The following is a 25,151-nucleotide window of genomic DNA, read 5'->3' as shown; positions in this document are numbered from 1 at the left end:
CATAATCTTAACTGGAAACTTCACATCTCATCTCTTGCTAAAACAGCTTCTATGAAATTAGGTGTTCTGAGGCGTCTCCGCCAGTTTTCTCGCCCTCCAACTGCTTACTCTGTATAAGGGCCTTATCCGTCCCTGTATGGAGTACTCTTCGCATGTTTGGGGGTTCCAGTCACACAGCTTTGCTTGATAGGGTGGAATCGAAAGCTCTTCGTCTCATCAACTCCCCTCCTCTGACTAACTGTCTTCAGTCTCTTTCTCACCGCCGAAATGTTGCATCCCTTTCTATATTTTATCACCATTTTCATGGTAACTGTTCTACTGATCTTGCTAACTGCATGCCTCCCCTCCTCCTGCGACCACGCTGCACAAGGCTTTCTTCTTCCTCTCATCCCTAGTCTGTCCAACTCTCTAATGCAAGAGTTAACCAGTACGCTCAATCATTCATCCCTTTCACTGGTAAACTCTGAAACTCCCTCCCTGCATCTGTATTTCCGAATTCCTACAACTTGTCTTCTTTTAAGAGGGAGGTATCGAGGCATTTGCTCCCCTAATTCTGGCTGACGGTTTAATATATTAGAGTAAGGATAGAGGAAGAAAGAAAGTTTGAGAAAGATGTAGTGGATAAAAGCAAGGATGAACCCAAACTTTTCTACAATTTTATAAACGGCAAAACAAAAAATAAGGAAACAATTGAAAAAAATATTTAAAGAGAAGACATACAAAACAGAGAAAGAAATTTGTGAAATAATGAATGAGAGCTTCAAAACGGTACTCACTGCAGATGACTTCACAGAACCTAATAGGACATTGGATTGCCAAGGACTACAGGAGATTGCAGTGCACAAAAAGGATATTGGAAGTTTACAAGATAAGTTGGAAGTCAGAAAAGCAATGGGTCCAGATGGTGTATCAGGCTGGGGTTTAAGGGGACCGTCCGGTGAGGTTTTAGAAAAATCGAAAATAAAGAGGTACGTGGGTAATTTTTTTTTTTTTTTTTCTTTTGGGTGATAGATGTTTATTACACAATGTTAGTTTAGAAGTTACAAGCGAATTGACCCATAAATAACTACATGAAAATTTTTAAAAATCAATTTAAAAGAAAAGAATATATTTTTCCTATAAACTTTGTCACTAGAGGACATATTTCAATTTTGCCAGTGTGGATATGAAGTATGTCGAATACCAAAACTTTTCACCTCATAGAATTTTGAATTTTTTATTTTGATGGCCGTTATGAATTTTTAATTTTTTTTTTCTATTTTTTTTATATAAAATTATATTGCAGCACTTAAAAAAACAAATTCCAAATTCTATGAGGTGAAAATGTAGCAGCTTCAATGAGCTTCAAAATGATACCTCAAAATTTAAAATCCGTTGAGAAATGTGGGAGAAGATACGATTTGAATGATAAAAAGTGGAAACTCAGAAAAAGGCAAAAACCCATAGATGTCATTTTCGTCCTCTATGACCCTGTACATTTATTTAGGTTGGATATTTCGTGCTCATACACCACCATGTGCATCATATATCCTTTTAAGGCATGTTTAGAATATTCTGTACGACTCATATGGCACCTGGCCGCCCCTACAATGATTGTAGTTATTAGTCGCTCGAAGGCGAGGGTATCTCCCATCCATGCATGGTCGGTACAACTTGTAATTTCCACTTCCACCGTTTGTTTGGATATTGTAAGGCAAAAAAGGCAGGTAAAATAGGTTGGATTGTGGCTTGCAAGGTGTGAAATAACGGGCGAGATACTCAATAGATCCTCCTCCCATCGCAGTCACATGGACACTGAAATGGAAGGGGAGAGGGTGTGTTCCTGTGTACGCCATAGTACTAAATTTCCTTTCCTTACCAAAGAAACCACTTTCCATGGCTTTTTCCGTGCTTATTATCATCATTTATGGTACAGAGAGTGGGGAGGGGGGGAATCCCCGGGCTGCGGTGGGTGTGGCAGGGGCCCTTTAAAGTTTAAATACCCCACGTATTTTAGCGTATTTCCCCAAAATACTCCATCACTATGTTGCCATATGTTTGGGGATGCTTTGGTGGTGTTTTGGAGATTTTCGATTTTTTTCAGATTTTTCGATGCCATGGCCACCAGACGGTCCCCTTAAAAGAATGTACAGAGCAATTACTGGATCCAATTTGGGAAATAATTAAAAGTTCAATAAATGAAGGGAAAGTTCCACTAGAGTGGAAGAGCCAACGTAATACCAATATTTAAAGGAGGAAAGGCAACTGAACCACTAAACTACAGACCAGTGTCACTTACAAGTGTCGTAGGGAAGTTATGTGAAATAATTAACAAATAAAAATGGGTTAAATTTCTAGAAGAGGATAAGTCGTATCAAACAGACAATTTGGGTTGAGGACGGGGTGGTCATGTGTATCAAACTTATTAAGGGGACCGTCCGGTGAGGTTTTTGAAAAATCGAAAAAAATTTTCGCTGATAGAAGTGTATTACACGATGTTAGTTTAGTAGTTACAAGCGAATTGACCTATAAATAACTGAGTGAAAAATAAAAAATCTATTTAAAAAAATATATTTTTCCTATAAACTTTGTCACTAGGGGACATATTTAAATTTTGCCAGTACGGATATGAAGTATGTTGTATGCTCATCTAGCGGAGTGCCACAAGGGTCAGTGTTAGCCCCCATTGTGTTTCAAGTTTATGTAAACGACATTCACATTGGGATAAACAGTTATATAAATCTATTCGCTAATGATGCAAAGTTGCTAAAAGTTAGCAAAACCAGAGAGGATTGTCTGCTGTTGCAGGAAGATTTAAACAAGATCTATGAATGGAACAAGAAGTGGAAATTGGTGTTTAATGCCAAGAAATGCCACATAATGGAACTAGGAGAGAGTAAGAGAAGACCAGTATGGAACTATTTGATGGGAGAGGAACAAATAATGAAGACTAAAGAGGAAAAACATCTTGGAGTGATCATACAAGAAAATCTGAGCCCTGATAAACACAAGCAAGATACAAGCAACCCCCACTTAACGAAGGGGTTACGTTCCTAAAAAACACTTCGTTAAGCAAAACTTCGTTAAGTGAATCGATTATAACAAGTTTAACCCCTGACTTGAACTTCCATTAAGAGTAAACAAAGTAAGAGTGCATCATAGTACAGTGAAAAGTTTAATGAAACTAAAAATTATGAAGTTAAACATTTAGGCAGTTTAATCTAAGTCATTATAATGTACACTAATGTATGTATGTACGTAACTTTATAATGTTGATGATCTTGAATTTATGAAGGGAGAGAGAGTGAAACGGGAAAGACACTAACCAGCAACCTGTGGAATGTAAACAAAGGGCGCATCATTGTACCGCATATAAAACTTATGTACCACATTTCCACATTTGGCTTTCCATTTTATCCATTGTAGAGTCACGAGTTCAGGTGGTTCTTTTAGCTTGCAAGGAAGATACGGTCTTACCAGCCTTCTTAATAGAGTCTGCTGACTTGAAAATAGTTGAGACAGTAGATGGAGTCAAGATGGTGAATAATATTTAGCTTCACTTTGAGAGTAAGAGACTTCCTGGTCTTCTTAGGAACATTGCAGGGCGTTTTGGTGGCATGTAGAGCGAGGGAAGACGAACTGCTGGTGACGCTGTTATGTTTTGAACAAGGGGAGTGAGTGGTGAGCATGTTGTCCACGAGAGGCTTGATCTTGATCTTGATCTTGATTCTACAGGTGTCCCAGGACTTCTCCTGAGGCACGCCTTAGTATCAGCAGCTCCTGGTGTATTCAAAAGCCTGTCGGCTTGCGTGATACGGCGGGCCTTCAAACTTGGAAAAAATTACCTTGAAAAAACTTCGTTAAAGCGAGTTTGGTGTTCGTTAAACGAGCAAATGGTAGTAAAACTAAAACTTTGTTGTAGCGAAATTTTGTTGTGTGAACCTTCGTTAAACGGGGGTTGCCTGTATTTGGACTATCATATAAGATGTCGACTAATATAAGAGTGGTATATCATTACATGGATAAAGATATGATGAAAAAAAATCATCACAAGCATGATACGTCCAAGGCTGGAATATGCAGCAGTGGTATGGTCTTCGAGCTCTAAAAAGGATATAAGAAAATTAGAAAGAATACAGAAGATTGCTACAAAGATGGTGCCGGAATTAAAGGACCTCACATATGAAGAACGACTGAAGGAAATGGGACTGGCAACCTTACAAGATAGAAGAGAATGTGGGGACTTAATAACAATGTATAAGATAGTAAATGATATTGGAAAGATAGACAAAGAAGACCAGGTGCTGTTGACGGAAGATGGAAGGACAAGAGGACATGAAAAGGAGATCAGGATAAGGCAGTGTGTGAAGGATATTGGAAAATACAGTTTTCCACACAGAACGGTGGAAAAATGGAATGCATTGGATAACGGAATTGTCACAGCACATAATGCAAAACTTTGAAGAAAATGTAGATAAATGAAGATATGGAGACAGGACACTATGAGCCCCGCTTGAACCCAGTACAATACAATTAGGTAAATACAACTACGTAAATACACACACACACACAATATAGAAACTTGACAATATAGGAGGACTAAGAGGATCTACATTAAAATGGATGACTGACTTCCTGACAGGTAGAGAAATGAGGACAGTTGTCAGAGGCAGTAAATTGTAGTGGAAAGCTGTAAAAAGTGAAGTCTTGCAGGGATCAGTGTTGGCACCAGTAATGCTTTCAATCTATGTAAATGGCATGGTAGAAAGGGTAACAAGTTATATGAGTCTATTCGCTGACGATGCTAAAATCATGAGGAAAATAATACATGAAAAGGACTGTAATGCCATGAACCAAGACCCAACCAAAATACATGAATGGTCATTAAGGTGGAACATGGAATTTAATGCCAAGAAATGCAGTGTGATGGCATTCAGTACAAGTGCGAGAAGAACAGAAGAAAACTACTATTTGGGTAGAGAGACACTTAACATAAGAACAGAGGAAAAGGATCTTGGAGTAACTGTCTCAAACAATCTGACATTTAGGAAGCACATAAACAAGATCACTAGAGAAACATATAATCTAGTGAGGAACATCAAGATGGCCTTCAACTACATAGATAAAGAGATGAAAAAGAAACTGATCACGTGTATGATACACTTAACATTGGAATATGCGTCATTAGTATGGTCATCAAGTCTAAACAAAGATACAGTAAGTCCTCGTTATACAGTAGTTCTTTATCCGGTAAATTCAGTTACGGTATTTGGAAATTACTACCCTCGATTTGATATACAGTAAGAAAAACTCACAGATACGGTATCTGCTCATATCATCCAAGAGGGCCCAGCGCGGGGGAGCAGGGGTGCTGACGTCATCCACGCTACACCTCCCCGCCACTCACAGTACTATCTTTAACTTGACCATCCTTGGAGCCTGTTATCTCTTCTTTCCCCCCCCTCCTTTTTTTTCTAACTGCATTACATATTACTTACATGCATTACTAATTAGATGAATCAATGGAATATTAAAGGGTCTATTGTAAGCACAAATATATTCATAATAATCATGGCAAACATTAAAAGCCTACTACCAGAGGCAAACCATGCAGCAACTGATAAAGGGCACAGATGGGCCTGGCAAGCCCACTATCAGGGAATGGTGGAAGTCATATAACATCAAGCACGCCTTAGATAACATCAAGTCATCTTGGGATAAAGTGAAGACGTCTACCATGAACTTGGCATGGAATAAAGTATGGCCAAAATGTGCACATGACTTCACAGGCTTCGCTGAAGACGACATTGGTGCAATCAGAAATGACATAATAAATATGTGCCATAGGGCTGGCTTCAATGAAGCTGATGATGATGATGTTCAAGATCTTTTGGAAAGCCATGCTGAACCTCTTTCAAATGATGAACTTATAGAGCAAGACAAGGCATCACAGGAGACAGAAAAAGAGGGAGACGAGGAAGAGGAACTTGTGCGTGGCCTGGACATCAAAACTCTTAGAGAATGTCTCGGTGGTATCGAAAAAGCTCTGGAAACCCTGAAGGAATGTGACCCAAATCCCACCAGGAGTAGCAAAGTGGCTCACGACGTAGAGAAAAGTGTCAAGATTTATCAAGAAATCTATGATGAAAAAACAAGAAAAACCAAAGTCCTCCATCTACTCGTTCTTCAAGCCAGTCAGACATGCCATCCCTGTCATACCTGCCGACCCTGCTACAGCTGGCCTTTCCACATCTGCTGCCGATGGTTCTACAGCTGGCCCTTCCTCCATATCCTTTTTTTTCAAACCAGTGAAACGTGCCAACCCTGCTACAGCTGACCCTTCCACATCTGCTTCCGACAGTGCAGACGACGACGTCTTATCCTCATCTGCACACTCAATGGAAGATGAGTAAGGGCTGAAATCCCTATTGTCCCTTAGTCTCGGGAGGGACATCATCTGATAGAATACATGGCGAGTGAAAGGTAAATAAAAACGTTTTTTGTTTATTTCTTTTGTGCAGTACTTTACTTTTTTTTTTTCTTTTTTTTTTTAATGACTATTTTCATGCATTTTCATTTTTGTAGGGGTGACTTTTGATGTGCTGGAACGCATTCCCTATTATTACATGTTATAATGGGTTCGGTATACGGTAATTTTTATTTACGGTAAGGTTTCAGGAACGCATATGTACCATATAATGAGAACTTACTGTACAGCAATACTCCACTTAACGAACAGGATAGGGTGTGTCAAAGCCGTTCATAGAGCGAAAATTCGTTAAGTGGACATAATTTTCCCATAGGAAATAATGGAAATAGGGGGAATGCATTCTGGGCTGGTCCCCAGCATACCACATGGGTTAAAAAAAAAAAATTATATATACTTACCTGTACCATTAATAACCAAGTATCCTCAAGTTTTTAGTGAAGACAATGACAATAAAATGGAAACATGAGAATTCATGTAAAGTCCCTATCTAGTGTCTGGGTCTTCTAATATATATTTACTGTAAACAACACTGTAAGTAATCACTCAACAGCACACACTGGGACACTGGACAATGGATACTGCGGCTCCAGCTGACACTATCGCAGCCACACTGACTTATCTACCCCAGTTGAACTGCAGATTGGAATAATGCACTTGTTCAAACATTTGCAGTTCCACTTCAAATAAGGATTTGCACTCTTGAAAGCACAAACATAGAGCACACCGTATTTCTGGTATAAATTCAACCAAGTTAAAGTGAATGAGGGGTTGACAGCTTTGAGCCAATGTCAGATAAACGTTTTGACATGGAACACCAATATTTGTCAAGTACGACACAATTCATTCACAACTAATGGAATAATTCTCACTAACAATTTGCACACAATATCAAGTGGTGTAAAACGCTTAGATGAATAATATATTGCACTGTAGAGTATAATATATGGTGAATTGGGCCACGGGTGGTACAAGAGTTTAGTGGCTACACGCTAGAGACAGAGGTGGGGGAACCAGACAATCACAGCGAAGCTGCCGCGTTTAATCCCTCACCTGGCAAATTCAAACCCAGAAAATTCACTAAAACGGATGTGGTTGTACATTATGCAGACTTTTTGGTCTAATTTTATAAAGCACATTAAACCAGAAATTTGTTAGACGAACATTCGTCAAGCGGAGTATTACTGTACAGGCAACCCCTGCTTACCGAAGGTTCACACAACGAAATTTCACTACAACGAAGGTTTCATTTTACTACCATCTGCTCATTTAACGAACACCAAATTCACTTTAACGAAGTTTTATCCAAGTAATTTTTTCCAAGTTTGAAAGCCCCGCCATATCACGCAAGCCGACAGGCTTTTGAATACACCAGCACCTCTCGTGGACAACACGCACACCACTCACTTCCCCTGTTCAAAACAATAACAACGTCACCAGCAGCTCGTCTTTCCTCGCACAACTTACCACCAAAACGTCCTGCAATGTCGCCTAGCATTGCTAAGAAGACCAGGAAGTCTCTTACTCTCTAAGTGAAGCTGGATATTATTCACAGACACGAGAGAGGCGAGTAAACTAATAGCATTGCTCACCACCATCTTGACTCCATCTACTGTCTCTACTATTTTCAAGTCAGTAGACTCTATTAAGAAGGCTGGTGAGACCGTATCTCCCTTGCAAGCTAAAAGAACCACCTGAACTCATGACTCTACAATGGATAAAATGGAAAGCCTTGTGAAAATGTGGTACATAAGTTTTGTATGTAATACAATGATGTGCCCTTTGTTTACATTCCACAGGTTGCCAGTTAGTGTCTTTCCTGTTTCACTCTCCCTCCCTTCATAAATTTAAGATCATCAACATTATAAAGTTATGTACATACATACATTAGTGTACATTATAATGGCTTAAATTAAACTATCTAAATGTTCAACTTCATAATTTTTACTTTCATTAAACCTTTCACTGTACTATGATGCACTCTCGCTTTGATTACTCTCAATGGAAGTTCAAGTCAGGGGTTAAACTTGTTATAATTGGTTCGCTTACAAAATTTCGCTTAACGAAGGATTTTTTTTAGGAACATAACCCCTTCGTTAAGCGGGGGTTGCCTGTACTAGGAAACTGAAAAGGATTCAGAGAGCTGCTATAGAAATTCCGACACGTCTAAATGGATATAGTTAAGGAGAGGTTTAAAAATTTTGGTCTGATGACACTAGAAAAAGGAGGGACAAGGATCTGATAGCACTATATAGGATATTAGAAGGCTTGGAAAAGGTGGACAGGGATGACCTCATAGTATCTGAAAATAGTGGCAATAGAGGACAAAAAAAGAAAATGAAAAGGTGTGCAGAAGAGACATCAAAAAGCAGTTTTCTCATAGAAGTATAGCAGCGTGGAATGAGCTTACTGACAAGACTGTGTGTGCCAAGACAATCCACAAATTTAAGGAAAACTTGGATAAAAATCGATATGGAGGCAGGACAGCACGAGCCTAATGTGGTTCTTGTCCTATACATATCTTACAACTAGGTAAATACAACTAGCTAAATACACACACCTCCATCTCTCTCAAGCAAACTTACCCCACAGATCCTTCCTGGCTGGGGTGTTTGGAACCACTTGGGGTGCACGGAAGGGGTTCTCATCGCTGGTTTCTATTGCAGCCTTCTTTGGGGTCTTAATTGGGGTCCTCTGTGATCTCCACCCACCACCTGTCCCGCCCCCAAAGCCTCCCCAGAAGTCATCTCCACTGTTCTGGGGGTTCTGGTTGAGGAAAAAGAAGAGAAAGAGAAAAAAATTATATGGTTTGAATAAAGAAAATATGAAGGCAAATTAAGAGAAAAACAATATGGAAAGGAGGAGGAGGAGGAGGAGGAGGAGGAGGAGGAGGAGGAGGAGGAGGAGGAGGAGGAGGAGGAGGAGGAGGAGGAGGAGGAGGAGGAGGAGGAGGAGGAGGAGGAGGAGGAGGAGGAGGAGGAGGAGGAGGAGGTGGAGGAGGAGGAGGAGGAGGAGGAGGAGGAGGAGGAGGAGGAGGAGGAGGAGGAGGAGGAATACAAAGAAAACAAAGGAAAGCCAAGCAGCATCAGACTTATTGGTCGTTTCAAGATATTTGGTAACTATTTCTAACTAACTACAAGGATGAGAGGTAGGATAACACAGAAGGCTCCTTCCCATTACCTCTCCATCCAGCTTTCACTGGCATGGAAAATAGTCAAGAAAAGTACCATGCAGTATGGAAAAATTGACATGGAATTTTCACAGAAAAAGATGAAAGCAAATTATACCCCCAAAGCCTCCCCAGAAGTCATCTCCACTGTTCTGGGGGTTCTGGTTGAGGAAAAAGAAGAGAAAGAGAAAAAAATTATATGGTTTGAATAAAGAAAATATGAAGGCAAATTAAGAGAAAAACAATATGGAAAGGAGGAGGAGGAGGAGGAGGAGGAGGAGGAGGAGGAGGAGGAGGAGGAGGAGGAGGAGGAGGAGGAGGAGGAGGAGGAGGAGGAGGAGGAGGAGGAATACAAAGAAAACAAAGGAAAGCCAAGCAGCATCAGACTTATTGGTCGTTTCAAGATATTTGGTAACTATTTCTAACTAACTACAAGGATGAGAGGTAGGATAACACAGAAGGCTCCTTCCCATTACCTCTCCATCCAGCTTTCACTGGCATGGAAAATAGTCAAGAAAAGTACCATGCAGTATGGAAAAATTGACATGGAATTTTCACAGAAAAAGATGAAAGCAAATTATACTATTCACCTTAAGGTGAACCCTATCTGGAAGAAAAAATACACACAAAACAATAATATCATTAGGAGTTATGTATGTAATTATTCAGACAAGAAGAGAGCTTGTTAGAGGTTAACTTTAAAATATTTGTCAATTATATTTTTGAATGATGCAACAGAATTGGTGTTTACAATTTCTGAAGGAAGCTTATTCCAAATATTAACAATTGTTAGAGAAAAAATTTTTGGCCTCATGGGATTTGAAGCATTTGGGTGTAACTTTAAATCCATAACTCTTTGTCTTGTAAAAGAATCAATGATGAAATACTATACCCTATAATGAAAACTTTAAAATTTCAATTAAATCTACTCTTATCCTGTGCTTCATTAAGCTGAATAAATTTAGTGTTTACAGTCATTGCTCATATGGCTTATTTCTCAATCTTGGAATCATTTTAGTAATTCTACACTGCATATTTTCCAGTTTTTCAATGTATTGTTTACTAATGTGGTGACCAGAACTGTACATAGCACTTACCTGAAGATGCATCAGTGAGTTATATAGAGCAAGCTTAACCTTTACTGATCTAAATAAAAAAAAAACTTCAAATGAACCCAACTAATTCATTTGCCATCTTCACTATTTCTGATTCATGCATTGATAAAGTATGCATGTGTACATAACTGAACAGGCAAAACAGATTTCTCCTATCTCAGCCTACCTCCTCCACCAACGCTTATCATGAAGGGGAGAATCAATGTAAACAAACCTTTATGGCTGCGGCAGTGCAGCCTCTATTCTCTCTCTCTCTCTCTCTCTCTCTCTCTCTCTCTCTCTCTCTCTCTCTCTCTCTCTCTCTCTCTCTCCTACTTAAAACTTCACTTATTCAATGACTAATATTTACAGGATTGTCAATGAGCTCTTCTGTGATTATTAGAGCAACCAGTCTTCTGTGGGTGGCTATATTTGTACACTCCAGCTGATCAACAGTCCCACGTGAGAGTGGGAATGCAGTATGGTAACATCCCGTGGAATGCACCCTCCCAGATATATATACTTTATAAGAGTACTTTATCTATTTATATTATCTTTTGTTATGTTTTATTATGTTTCTGTGCAATAATTATTATTTATAAATACCTTTTTCTTACCTGAAAACATGTAAAAAAAAAAATAAGGGTGCTCTTTTGGGAAAGGCTGGAATGGATTAATGGCATTTCAATGGGATAAATCGTTTTGGGATACGAGCTCAGTCACAGAAAGAATTAAACTCGTATCTCAAGGTACCACTGTATTAAAAAACCACATGGAATTTTAGAAGTGAAAAAAATACTTAATCTACGTCTGACTACTAGTGTTTGTGAGGGAAGGTGTTAAAGCTTGGTAAATGTAACGTTGTGTGTGTATTGTGTACGTGGATGCACAGTGTGTGTTGAAATGGTGGTGTGGCAGCCTTGCCTGGCACTTTCTAGGGAGGTAGCACTCAATCAGGCTCCAGTTCCATTCAATCTCTTGAAATAGCATTCTTCCCCTGTAGGAATGCCATACGCCGGTTTCCTTTTGCAACATTGATCCTTGGTGCTTTAGTTCCCGATGGTGATCAATAATTGACGAGGGCCTCTCCAAATGCAGCCCGTCACAGGTCAAGAGTAGTAGTGGTGACTGTTAACTCTAGGTTATTTGTGCGTGTAGGCAGTGTTGTATACTGTGTATGTAGACACAGTGTGGATTCAAAGGCAGACTTGTTTGGCACTTTCACGAGAGACAGCAATCAATCAGAGCTCCCTACAACCACTGTAAAAGTGCACTTCCCTTTAAAGAGTGCCACACACTGTATAGTTACCCTCCCTGCAGCAGTGATCCCTGGTACTCTAACACATTAATCACATTTGGCAACTCTGCTCTCTTGCCTGTCTCACAGAATCCTTCATGCCACCATTGTGCTAGCATCCGTTGGACTTTTGCAGAGAAGTATGCTTCATTGTGAGAGGGTGGACTGTAGGGTAGAGCATCAAGATCCATGGTACACATACATACCAAGTCACAGACCACAAAACTTTTTCTATCACGTACTGGTGCACCAATATAAATACCCGTACACACTATGCATCATGATACGCATCGTGTTGAATGGATGTGTTGAAAAAGTAGTTTTTCAACACGAACGTGCATCACCAACATGTTGCTGGGTCGGCTCGATTTCAAATTGCTGCTCAGTGATGCATCATCAGTCAGAGTGGCAGGACGTCCGGTCACGCTCCGCTCCAGCGTCGATAGCTCACCAATCACCACCACCTGCCAAACCCATTGAGTGGACAAGGGCCAACACCCAACATTTTATTGATTTGCTGAAGGAGCATCCATCTGTTTGGAACATCAAGTCCAAACAGTATAAAATGAGAAACGTCAGGATTGCAAGTTTGGAAACCATAAAATCAGACTTATCGAATTTTGCAAACTGTACATTGCGGGTTGAAGACATCACAAAAAAGCTGCACACACTGAAGACACAATTCAACCGGGAAATGTCTGCAATCAAAGCATCACAAAAGTCTGGAGCAGGCACGGAAGATATCTACACACCAAAGCTATGGTGTTTTGATGAGCTGCATTTCCTGGCTGCGAGAACAAGTGAGCAGTGTTGCAGTACAGTTTGGCCGCTAGTAATTTTTTTCAACACCACTACTGCATCACGTGGCTGATACATGATGCATAGTGTGTATGGGGCTTAACAGGCATGGGTTGGTGCATATATGAACAAGTTCACAACACACTGATGATTTATTCTTGTTCCATTCTTTATTGTACAGTAAGCCCCCGCACTTAGCGAATCTCAGCTTGGAAAAATTCACTTTTGGTGGTAAGGTGGCCACGGACCACCAAGTGCATGCTTGGCGATTTGAATTCAAACTTGGCGGTTCCCTGGCAGCCGCACGGTGAACCACGCGGCTTCCCAGTGACGTCAGACTTCTCTCTAAACCTATCAGAATGCAGTGTGAGAGTCCCTTCAGCTATTTTGCTTGTGAAACCCTCTGTTCTGTTAGCATGGGAACGAATTCTGGCGATTTACCGCCAACATGACCTCTACCAGCGCAACAGGTAGTAACTGGTAGAGTTAACGACAATGGTGGTGGCGGCAAGGACGAAAGTGGGCTAGGGAAATGGGTGGAAAAACCAGAGTTACAACCTTTATATCATGTCTTATTAGCTTTATTTATTGTGTATTGGTTTGTTTTGTACATGTGTTCTAATATGTGACGGCAAAAGATTTCATTTCAGCTCGAAAGATGGTATATTAGGGGGTCAAAATAGGGACTTTGGCAATGACCAAAGACTGATTGAGGTATATTTTAGGCAATTTATATGGTATAAAGAACTCGTACTTGGCGAAATTCGCATTTGGTAGTTTTGCCAGACTCATTAATTTGCCAAGTGCAGGAGCTTACTGTAGTTTTTATGATGCTAATATGAGTTAATAGGGATACAAGCTGTATCTAGGATACCTATAAAGTGTTTTTCTTGTTTTCAACAGAAATTGAACTGACCATCTTTTACAGAGGAATTTTTATTTTCTTTATGTTATCGTTTGCTGAAAGATCTTTTCTTCATAAATATTTTTTAATATAATAGAATAATCCAATATTTCACCTAATAAGTAGTGATCTAAAGAACTTTTATTCTGTTTTTCTTTTTACATATATAGTCTACTTATTGCCACCCAATAGGCAGCTATAGACCATTATTTTATTAGTTTAGAAAGCAAAATTTTTATTAAGAATCTTTATTTTTCATGTTATTTGCTATGAGGGGAATTTTACTCTATAGTTAATTACTGTTACACAATGCAATGTTTATATTTGGAAGTAAAATGTTTCAAAACTTTATACTTTATACGACTTTAAGACTTTTTTTTTTTTGTGCATATGTAATTAACACCATACAATTTTCAACTTAATACATGGTACCATTGTAACATATCTACAGTCACAAAAAAAATACAAATTTACTCACAAATTCCTTGTATACTGATGTTAGCAAAAATTTATAGACGGATATTTGGGCAACAGATGTACCAATACGCAACAAGTGAAACAATTGTTCAGTACACATGTGACCCAATAGGAGATTATTCTGTTAAATCTAGATGATGGTCACCAACTGTCAGGGCTCTGGACTATCCACAGCTCTTCACAGATTAAGAGCAAAAGTAGTGACCATTCACTCTGAGTTATCTACAGTAAACCCCCGATAAGCAGATTTTTCGGATAATCCAGATTTATGATTTTTTACCTAAAAAAATACTAATTAGGCTAACAAATGAAAGTAATGAAGGAAAACAAAAAAGGGTGCCAAGTACTGATACACCTTAAATCAAATGAAAAACCAAAGACAAATTACCAACCACGCCCGAATATGCAAAACCGAATTACAGAAGCCAAACCGAAGTGACAGAATTACACGAACTGAATGAATCCTTTCACCATGAGTAGGCAAAAAGAAAAATTAACTAGGGATACCAATCAGTCATCATGCATATTCGCCAAATTACAAACGCCAAATATGGAGAAACAAAACAAAGTTCATGGGATAGTTTTAATAATGTGTTAATAATATATATGTTGTTATTTTTACTTATTTTCACGTTTTTAATGTTTTAGAACGTTTTAGTATAGAAAAAAAATATGAATTTCAATTGCATTATCCAAACCGATTTCGGATAATCCCGTTTTTCAGATAATCCACTTTCAGATAATTGGGGATTTACTGTATGTCATGTATGAAGGGTGAGAGTAATTGTTGCTAACAGGCTATTTTTAACACAATCAGAGGCCCAGGAGATCAGGAAATGTACAAATCATTCGGAGATGAACAGTGACAACCATTCATTATTTATCAAGGTGAACTTTGAACATTTCAATAATGCCTAAGTCAACCATTTTGATAGCAGACTATTTGAGTCGCCCCAAGCCTATTTGTCGTAACCCCGTCAACCCTACTTTCGAGTAAAACACGCTCAAAGTTAAACACTGAAAACGCGCATGAAATCGGTCAGAATTATATAAGATTATACATCAAATGAAAGATCTCAGGTAGTTTTGTTTAGTTATGGTGGTTTTCAATAGCAAATCCGAAAATTTTGGGTTCATGTCCGTAGATTTTTTTAGCCTATTTCCGTAGCGGTAAATTTTTTTTAGATGAAATGGTTTCTAAGGTTTAAGAATACATGTTAACATTAGGAGTGTCTGAAGATTTCATGATGATAGCTGCAAAACTCGATTTTATATGAATTTTTATCGAGCGAAAAATAAATAATTTATTATTAGCACAACATTCAATATCCTTCCATGTATGTTTCATTTTCTATTATTGTTCGAAAGGGTTGACTAAAGGTAAAAGTATGTATTTATGCATTGTCTTTACCTAAAATACAATCCAAGGCTGGGGAAGTTGAAGGGACACTGGTAGAAGCCATAACTTCAGGAAAAGTAGCATAGGTCTTGCCATGGCGAGTTAAAGGGCGACGCACGTGAGAGGGAGTGGGAGAGAGAGAGAGAAGGAAAACATGCCTCTCATTGGCTGAGGCGCGGCGTGGGTGTGACGTCACGCGCTTACGCATTGCTGATTGGCTGGCTGCCAGCAACTGTGAGCATGGAGATACGACAACACAGCTCGGGATGCAACATGTTAGTCTCGACTTTCCCTGTCATGTTTTTGCATGACTTTGCACCTTGTTTTAGGTGCCCAAATTGTCGAGTTTGGCTTGGCCGACCTTAGCATGTGACTTTTACACCCTTCCCCTACACCGAGCAACTGTTAACTCAGAATCTCAATTTTCCGGGGTTACGACAATATGGCCTCATTCATTGTATATATTTACTATGCGATTAAAGAAAAAGTGCTCAACTTCATTTCCTATGAAACCCTTACCTACAATTCTAAAACCATTGTTTCTGGATTTGTGAAGCCACTGAAAATTTTGAAAAACATAATAAGGTCACCTCTTACTCTCCACTTCTCATGAAAAAGTAAAGCTAATTCCTTATGGTGTTCCTCATACGATTTGTTTCGTAGCCTTGGGATTATTTTTGTTAATCTGCATTGCATTTTTCTAATTTCTCCATAGCATTTTTGTAATAAGATGACCAAAACTGAACATTGTATACAAGATGTGGATACTTTTTTTTTTTTTATGTTATGGCCTATAGTGCCTCTAGGTAACTAGAGGAGTATAGGAAGTGCTGCTCAGCTTCCCCCTATTAGTGGTGCAGGCAATTTTATTTATAGTGGTACCCATATTAGGGTCCATATCACAACCCAAGTGCATCTTTGGCATAACTATCTAGAACCTGGGTATCATGGTGACATGTAGGTAACTTTAAACCACTCAACAAATGGCAAAGTTTCAGGATAGTGTGTGGTGGGATTCGAACCTATGCCTATGTTTTCCGGATCCCATGCTCACCACCTTAACCACTACGCCATTGTGCAAGTTATATAATCTTAACATTATTTTCTCAGATTTGAAAGTAAAACATCTTCCAATGAAACCAACTTATTTGCAATTTTAACAACTTTGGTGCATTGTTTATTTGGTTTGAGGTCTGCTGAAACTATGATGCTAAGATCTATTCTTTATTCACATTTATCATGGGGGTATTACTCATCTTGAATATCGCCAGAGGATTTTGATTTCCTACGTGTAACACGTAGTATTTATCTACATTTAATTTCATTTACCACTTATTTGACCATTTAATGAATGTACAGGCAACTCCCACTTAATGAACGGGTTACGTTCCTAAAAAACTGTTGGTTGCGTGAATTTTCATTAAGCGAATCAATTATAACAAGTTTGACCCCTGACTTGAACTTCCATTGCGAATAAACAAAGCGAGAGTGCATCAGAGTACAGTAAAAGGTTTAATGAAAGTAAAAATTATTATGAAGTTAAACATTTAAGCAGTTTAATTTAAGACTAAGTCATTATAATGTACACTAATGTATGTATGTAAGTAACTTTATAATGTTCATGATCTTAAATTTATGAAAGGAGGGAGAGTGGAGTAGGAAAGATACTAGCCGGCAACCTGTGGAATGTAAACAAATGGCGCATCATTGTACCACATACAAAACTTATGTACCACATTTCCACAAGGCTTTCCATTTTATCCATTGCAGAGTTCAGGTGGTTCTTTTAGCTTGCTTGCAAGGAAGATACGGTCACCAGCCTTCATAATAGAGTCTGCTGACTTGAAAATAGTAGAGACAGTAGATGGAGTCAAGCCATGGTGGCGAGCAATGCTATTAGTTTTCTCGCCTCTCTTGTGTCTGTGAATAATATCCAGCTTCACTTTGAGAGTAAGAGACTCCCTGGTCTTCTTAGGCGACATTGCAAGGCTGATTGCAGGGCGTTTTGGTGGCATGTTCAGTGTGGGAAGACAAGCTACTGCTGGACACTGTTATTGTTTCGAACTAACAGAGGGAAGGGTAAGGGAGTGAGTGGTGCGTGTTTTGTCCATGAGAGGTGCTGGTGTATTCAAATGCCTGTCGGCTTGCGTGATATGACGGGGCTTTCACACTTCAAAAAAATTACCTGGATAAAATTTTGTTAAAGTGAGTTTGATGTTCGTTTTACGAGTAGATGGTAGTTAGTAAAAGGAAACGTTCGTTGTAGCGAAATTTCATTGTGTGAACATTCATTAATCGGGGGCTACCTGCATTCATATCACTTTGCAAATGTTGATGTTAATTTTCTGAGTCTACCTTATTTGCAATTTTTGTGTCATCCACAAATTTTGATAGTTTACATTTTATTCCTTTATCAGTGTCAGTAATATATATATATATATATATATATATATATATATATATATATATATATATATATATATATATATATATATATATCTACTGTTGATCCTCACTAACTCAGAATAATAGGAGAAAAGATTCGTCCGACAAACACTAATGTCCGACTTATACGAATTTCCCCCCCCACAGAGCCCTTATTTTTAGCTTTGGGAGTGAAGGTGGGGTTGCAGACATGGTGCCTGCCCGTTAGACCATTCCTGGGGTAAACCTTCAGAGGGTTCTATGAGTGGGCTCCTGGAACTCTGAGCCTTTCATAAGATCAACAATTGCCTCATCTATCATATGACCTCAGTAGACTGAGGATGGATAAGGTGGGACAGTGGCGAGACCAGTAGCAAGGCTTTTACTTACTATTGGTCCGGTATGAGCAATGGTCACCATGTCAAGGGGTAGCCATAGGCGTCTCCAGCAAACAGTAGCCATCCATTGTAGAGGTTACTCTGGTTGATGAGCGTACAATGCGACTAAGGCTGAAGCACAGTCTAGGCTCCATGTCCGATGTTGCAGTATATGCTCCTACCGAGGTGTGTGAAACTGAAGAGGAGACATTCTATGCCAAACTCGACTCTGTACTGGACCAGTGTCCCTGTCGTGATGCACTTAATGTCTTGGGAGACTTTAATGCTGTCACTGGCACTGAGAGAGCCGGCTACGAGTTATGTGTTGGTCCCTATGGCTCTGGTACAAGGAACGACAACAGCTCTTTCCTTCTGAATCTTGCAAGATCCAGAAGATTGAGAACTGCAGATTCTTGGTATCAGAGATCAGCGCTACACCGCTGGTATAGCAATGTCGGAAGAGTAGACAAAGAGATCGACCGTATCCTTGTTAGTATCGTTGGAGGATGGCACACTTTTTCAGAATGCCGAATTCTTTGCGACTGATCACAGGCTTGTTGCTACACTCAAGCTTCATGTCAAATCCAGAAAGCCTCCAAGATGTGACCACACTGTGTTTCATCCTGAGAGACTAAAGGACTTGAAATGTGCCCAGGAGTATGTAGTGACAGTCTCCAATCGGTTTGGAGTGCTCGACACTCTTGAGAACCCAGTAGAACTATGAGATACCTTCAAATGTGAGACTCTTAAGGCTGCCAAGGAATGCATTGGGGAGTGCCCAATGTCATAGAGTGGCTTCGCCTCGGTAGAGACACTGGACAGTACAGTAATCGCCCGCGTATCCGGGTTATAGCTGCCAAGGCCCTGGCAGATACGCGAAATATCCGGATGGATATGGTGTGTTCCGCATGGCTCAAGACAACGCAAAGAATTGATAGAACAGTAAAAAACCAACGGAAATCGTTAGAGATGACGGAAAAAGTGCTAGTGTGAGGGCGCCTTAAGTAGCGGGATCGAGGGATCGCTCGCGCGGTATGTTTGAATATGCTTGGGGGCAGCTCCAGATAGTAGCGAATTCCAGATAGTGGCGATCCAGATATGCGGGCGATTACTGTATTGAGGAGAGTCGCACTGCCAGACTTGCTGGGAACCGCGACCAGTACAAGGCTCTGTCATGTAGGACTAGAGCTCTCCTGAGGAAAGACAAGGAGAGGTATGTTAGGGGTCTCGCTAAGGATGCAGAGTGTCAGCTGGATGCTGATCCATCCATTGACGAAACTGCACCCTCCATTAATGATGGCAAAGAGGCTACGGCAAAGTTGCAGGGTGGAAAGGAAGCTGGCATTTTCTAACATCAGTGCAGAGCTGTTCAAACTGGAGGGGGGTGAGGCCATGATCTGTGGGTTGCTGTATAGCATTCAGGTACCATTTCCCCTGACTGGAAAAAAGGGGTTGGTCATCCCTATCTGGAAGGGGAAAGGGGACCATCAGGACTGCAACTACCGTGGTATAACACTGCTCAGTGTAACAGGCAAGGTGTTTGCCCATTTGCTGTTGATGTGAATCTGCTGTCACCTGCTGAAACACCAGAGACCTAAATAGTCTGGGTTCACGCCTGGGTAGTCAACAACTGATCGGATCCTACCGCTGACATGAGTTTCAACAAGGGCGGCATTTGATTCAGTGCATCGAGAGACACTCTGGGATCTTCTGCGTCTTAGTGGGATTCCTGTAAGGATTATTGGTCTATTAACTGGCATCTACTCTGGGACTGTGAGTACTGTGAAGTGTGGAGGGGGCATGTCCAGCCTCTTTCCTGTAAATATGTAAGTGAGGTAGGGATGCGTGTTTCCTCCATCACTTTTCAACACTTGCATGGACTGGATACTAGGCAGAATTGTAGACCAAAGTCATTGTGAAAAATCTGTCGGCAATACTAATATTACAGATCTTGTTTTGGCCGATAATGCAGTAATCTTTGTTAAGTCGCTGTTTTCATAAAAATCTGGCAGTAATTCAACAAAACTCATCTGGCAACACTGCACCGCTCCCTCCCGCCTTCCATTTGTTTACGTACACCTCCACGGAGTTCTCTCTGCAAATTTGGAGGAATCCTTGTGCTCGACTTTGTGCGACATGGCAAACCAACCAAGAAAACCATTAGGCTAACTTTGGAGCAGAAGATGAAGAAAATTGAGATGAAAAGAGATGGAAAAAGGAACTGTGATATTTCCAGCGAGTTTGGTGTGGGAGAATCAACTGTGAGAATGGTGTTTAAAAACAGTGAGAAAATTGAAAAAGCTATAAAAACCTATGGTGGACAGATTTTTTATTCTTGTAGCCATTGTACAAACACTGTGATCATTCATATGGAAAGATACCTGGCTCAATATATTAACAGAAAGGAAAAGGAAGAAAAAATTAGGCGACCATGGACAAGGGGTCCACCATATTCAATTTTTCCCATAGGAATAATACTTCCAATTTTGCGATTTCCAAATTTGCGACTCACAATGCCGCCCCATTTCTTGCAAAATTGGAGTAGGCACTGTACTTAGATTGTTATATGTCCATTTCTTAAAGTTTGTAGGAGGTATGAGAGTATAACTGTAAGAGTTATGCCATTCTGCCACAGCTCTTACGTAAAGGTCATATTTCCTACACAAGGACAAGTAACAAGTACATTTCCTACACAGCAACTTATTTCGTACACCTATTGTGTGTAGGAGATATGCTGTATCTCTGTAGGAAATATGTCACAACTCTAAAAGTGCTAAATTTGGAGATGTGTTCTGTTGGAAATGTGGCATAAGAAATGTGGTGCACCTGCATGAGGTCAAGTCATAGGAAGATGGAAAAACAGAAGCACGTAGGGAGTTCAATATCTTTCAATATCTGCAGAATACAATATAAAGTCATTTCATCATAAACTATATTATATTTCTAGCTTATCATTTTCTTTCATTTTTCCTCAATTTTCTAAAAAAATTTCTATATCTTACCTTGCCTTCTGTTATTTTGTTCTTTAGATCTTTATTCTCCTTTGACAGCTCATCCACTTTCCTCCTCAGTGCCTCCGTCTCCTCCACTGCTGAGAGAAAGATATGTATTATGAGAGGAAATAAATGAGGGAGGATGAAGTGACAGGGGGAGGAATTTACTTATTTAGTTTTCTTTTATATTTTCAATATAATTTTCCTTTGCCATCATTATACAGTGGAGACTCAATACAGAATTCGTTCCAAATGGCTGTTTGAGTATCAAAAAGTTTGACTATCAATACCTATAAATCAGGTAATTCGTTCTAATCTTAGCAAAACTTCAAGTTTATATAAAATTCAATGTAATTCAGTTTTATATAAACTTGAGGGAGGTCATCAGAGGATGAGTCACCATCCATGAAAACATCTTCGTAACTTTTCTACTGGTGTGATTTATGTGAACCTGCTAGTGGAGGGCTATTGCTCACTAAAACTTGCAGTCTTACTAGATTCCTTATTTTCACCACTAATAAGCATCTTTGGTGCCATAAAAAGTTTGTAAATGGAAAACTACAAAACGCAGAACGTTGTTTTTTTCAAGACTGCGGCAGGACTAGGGATGCGCACCAGTATACAGTATATTGTTTTGCCGCTATTGCCGGTAAAACCGGTAACAGAACAGGACAATGGCAGCTTTGGCTAGGGAAAAGAAAGAGGTTTGTTTACAACTATGTGTGTGACCATTCAATTACCAGATATTTTCACCACTAATAAGCCTTTGGTGTTCATGTAAGTTTATAAATGAAAAACTACAGACAGAACGCACAAGAATGTTATTCTTACGACCATGGTAACACAACTGGCAGATGGGGGAGGGAGAGATCAGGGAGCCTTTGTTTACAACCACGTGTATCGCCATTCAACTATCAGGTATTTTTTCCAGTATTAAATCAAACTTTTGCATTCAAGTACTAAAAAGTTTGACTAATAAGACATTTGGATATGGAGTCTCCACTGTATTTTACTTATATTTTGTTTTCTCTTGTTCTTTTTAATCTAAAGCTGTTCCCTACTTTTTTCCAACTGTACATAAGTATTTGTTTATACAGGAATTACAACATGCATCCCTGACAGCTTCCTGCACCAACCTGTGTATTCTTAACACATTCAATACAGTGATGCCTACATAGGGTATCACAAACCTCTAGTAGCATATACGGTGATGCATACATAGGTGTCATAATTTGATTTTGTTTCTAATATTGTTGAGCAACCACATACTCCATTCTGGCTTTAAGTAAAAACCTACTGCTTCTCCTACCATCATTGTTCCCACCAATCACAAAAATTAACTACACTATACCCAACTTCTCTTTAAAATGAGGAAATCCCATCGGGTAAAGCGTATGTTATGGAACCCTTACCGTTCATATACCCATTCATTGCCCTATACCCTTTCATGAGATGGGGGATGTAAATGGGGAAGGGGAGGGGGAAACAGTTTTTATTTTCTAAATGCTACTCAGTGATATTTGCTCTACGCTTTTTGAGTGGAACATTATCCTATGCAGAAACTCTGACAATTTTGTGATAAGGTATATATGTACTATTAGACTTACAAAAAATATTTTGATGGGACACTGGTACATCCATACTTTGCACCATTAGGAAAATATATTTGCATAATTTTATGTCATTTTCGATCAGACACATAGTGAAATAACCAAACGTTTATATTATAAGGAATGTAGGCATGAATATCAATATATATATTTTTTCAATAGGGCTTCCACAAGAGCGACAGTTCAGCGCGATAGGTAGGACCAACTTGTGAATTAAACCAGCTGGCAAACAATGAAAACTACACAGATCGCAATTGGTGCCATTAGCAAAGGTTTGAGAGAAGAGTTCAGCTTCAGAAACAGAAGAGATAGCAGTAGTGCCATCAGGATGAAATAAAGGAGGGAAAGATGATGAAGTAAATTTATTAGAGATGTTTTGGCCAGATACCAGAAGTCATGAAGGGAGTTGAAGTTCGAAAGTTTCTGACATTTTCTATTTATGAAAAGTGTTTGGCAAGTTGAAGAACAGACTTGGCATGATTCTAGGCAGAAATATAAAGTGCATGAGATTCAGGATATGGAAGGCTCAAGTACCTTTTGTGGGCGACATCTCTATCTGTAGTGCCGGGAATAATAACATGAAGTTTTAGTTACTAAGATTATAGTAGCAAGTGTAGCGACACATGTGGTCACGGGATATACAGACAGACATATGGAAGATTCTAGATCTAAGGGGAAGGGAGAGTAGCCAGCTCATGAATTAAAAGCATTAAATTTACTCTATGTAATCAGAAGTTTTAACAATTTTTTCACTCTCCAATAAGTAGAGGGAGAACTGAACTGTACAGAAAAGTGTTTCCCAGTATTGTCGTCATAGTAATGGCAATCAAAATACTACACACTAGTCCTATTTTGGCAACTGAAAATGTTGGAGCATGGGAACCAGTTCACACACCAGTGCAGCTCCTCCCTTCATCTGAGCAGGTTAGTCGTACACTCGCTCCATAGATTTTAATGTAATTTTTATAAAAAAAACATACTGTGTAGACATACAGGTAACCCCCGCTTAACGAACGTTCACACAACGAAATTTCACCACAATGAACGTTTCCTTTTACTACCATCTGCTCGTATAACGAACACCAAACTCACTTTAACGAAATTTTATCCAGGTAATTTTTTCCAAGTTAGAAAACCATATTATGCAAGCCAACAGGCTTTTAAATACACCAACGCCTCTCGTGGACAAAACAAGCACCACTCACTCCCCTTCCCTTTTCCGCTCTTAGATCAAAATAATAAGTGTTCAGCAGCAGCTTGTCATCTCACACTCAACATGCCACCAAAATGCCCCCCAACAAGCCCTGCAATGTCACCTAGCATTACTAAGAAGAAAAGGAAGTCTCTTACTCTCTAAGTGAAGCTGGATATTATTCACAGACACGAGAGGCAAGAAAACTAACAGCATTGCTCACCAGCATAGCTTGACTCCATCTACTGTCTCTACTATTTTCAAGTCAGCAGACTCTATTAAGAAGACTGGTTAGACAGTATCTTCCTTGCAAGTTAAAAGAACCACCTAAACTCGTGACTTCAATGGATAAAATGGAAAACCTTGTGGAAATGTGGTACATAAATTTTGTATGTGGTACAATGATGCGCCCTTTGTTTAGATTCCACAGGTTGCCGGCTAGTGTCTTTCCTGTTTCACTCTCCCTCCCTTCATAAATTTAAGATCATTAACATTATGAAGTTACTTACATACATACATTAGTGTACATTATAATGACTTAAATTAAACTGCTTAAATGTTTAACTTCATAATCTTTACTTTCATTAAACCTTTTACTGTACTATGATGCACTTTTGCTTTGTTTACTCTCAATGGAAGTTCAAGTGTTATAATTGGTTTGCTTGAGGGGAGCGTCTGATTTAGATCGCTATTAGGTCGGTGCTTCATATCTCCAGTACATATGCCTGAAACACGCTGATTTTTATGTTAAGTATTGAGAACATGTACATCAATTTTAGTCATTCATTCCCATTCTAGTACCCAACCCCCGCCCTGCAATTACAATTTCAACTAAAACTTACGAGTGTTATTCTGGCGTTATCATTTGCTCCATAACCTTAATTTTCCTGTGGCAAAGCCACGTTATAATGTGAAAGGTTTCCACGTTGTTAGATTTTTCATTTCATCTTT

At 39.4% G+C, this 25,151-nt stretch overlaps 1 protein-coding gene across 1 annotated transcript; it reads left to right on the top strand.

Annotated features, from left to right (window-relative positions):
* The first annotated feature begins 18,525 nt into the window (after nt 1-18,525).
* Nucleotides 18,526-19,129, top strand: LOC123512207. The gene is made up of 2 exons (XM_045268449.1): nt 18,526-18,848; nt 18,958-19,129. The coding sequence occupies exons 1-2, from the start codon at nt 18,526-18,528 to the stop codon at nt 19,127-19,129; spliced, it is 495 nt and encodes a 164-aa protein (XP_045124384.1).
* Nucleotides 19,130-25,151: the final 6,022 nt, after the last annotated feature.

This window comes from Portunus trituberculatus, chromosome 33 (assembly GCF_017591435.1).
Source record: "Portunus trituberculatus isolate SZX2019 chromosome 33, ASM1759143v1, whole genome shotgun sequence".
NCBI lineage: Eukaryota > Metazoa > Arthropoda > Malacostraca > Decapoda > Portunidae > Portunus > Portunus trituberculatus.
The sequence above is the reverse complement of the archived record's forward strand: the minus strand, read 5'-3'. Positions and strand labels throughout refer to the sequence as shown.

Coding starts and splice junctions, on each gene's coding strand:
- LOC123512207 (XM_045268449.1), top strand. CDS start 18,526: ATGCGACTAAGGCTGAAGCACAGTCTAGGCTCCATGTCCGATGTTGCA. Junction 18,849..18,957: donor AGATCAGCGCTACACCGCTG/GTATAGCAATGT, acceptor GACTGATCACAG/GCTTGTTGCTACACTCAAGC.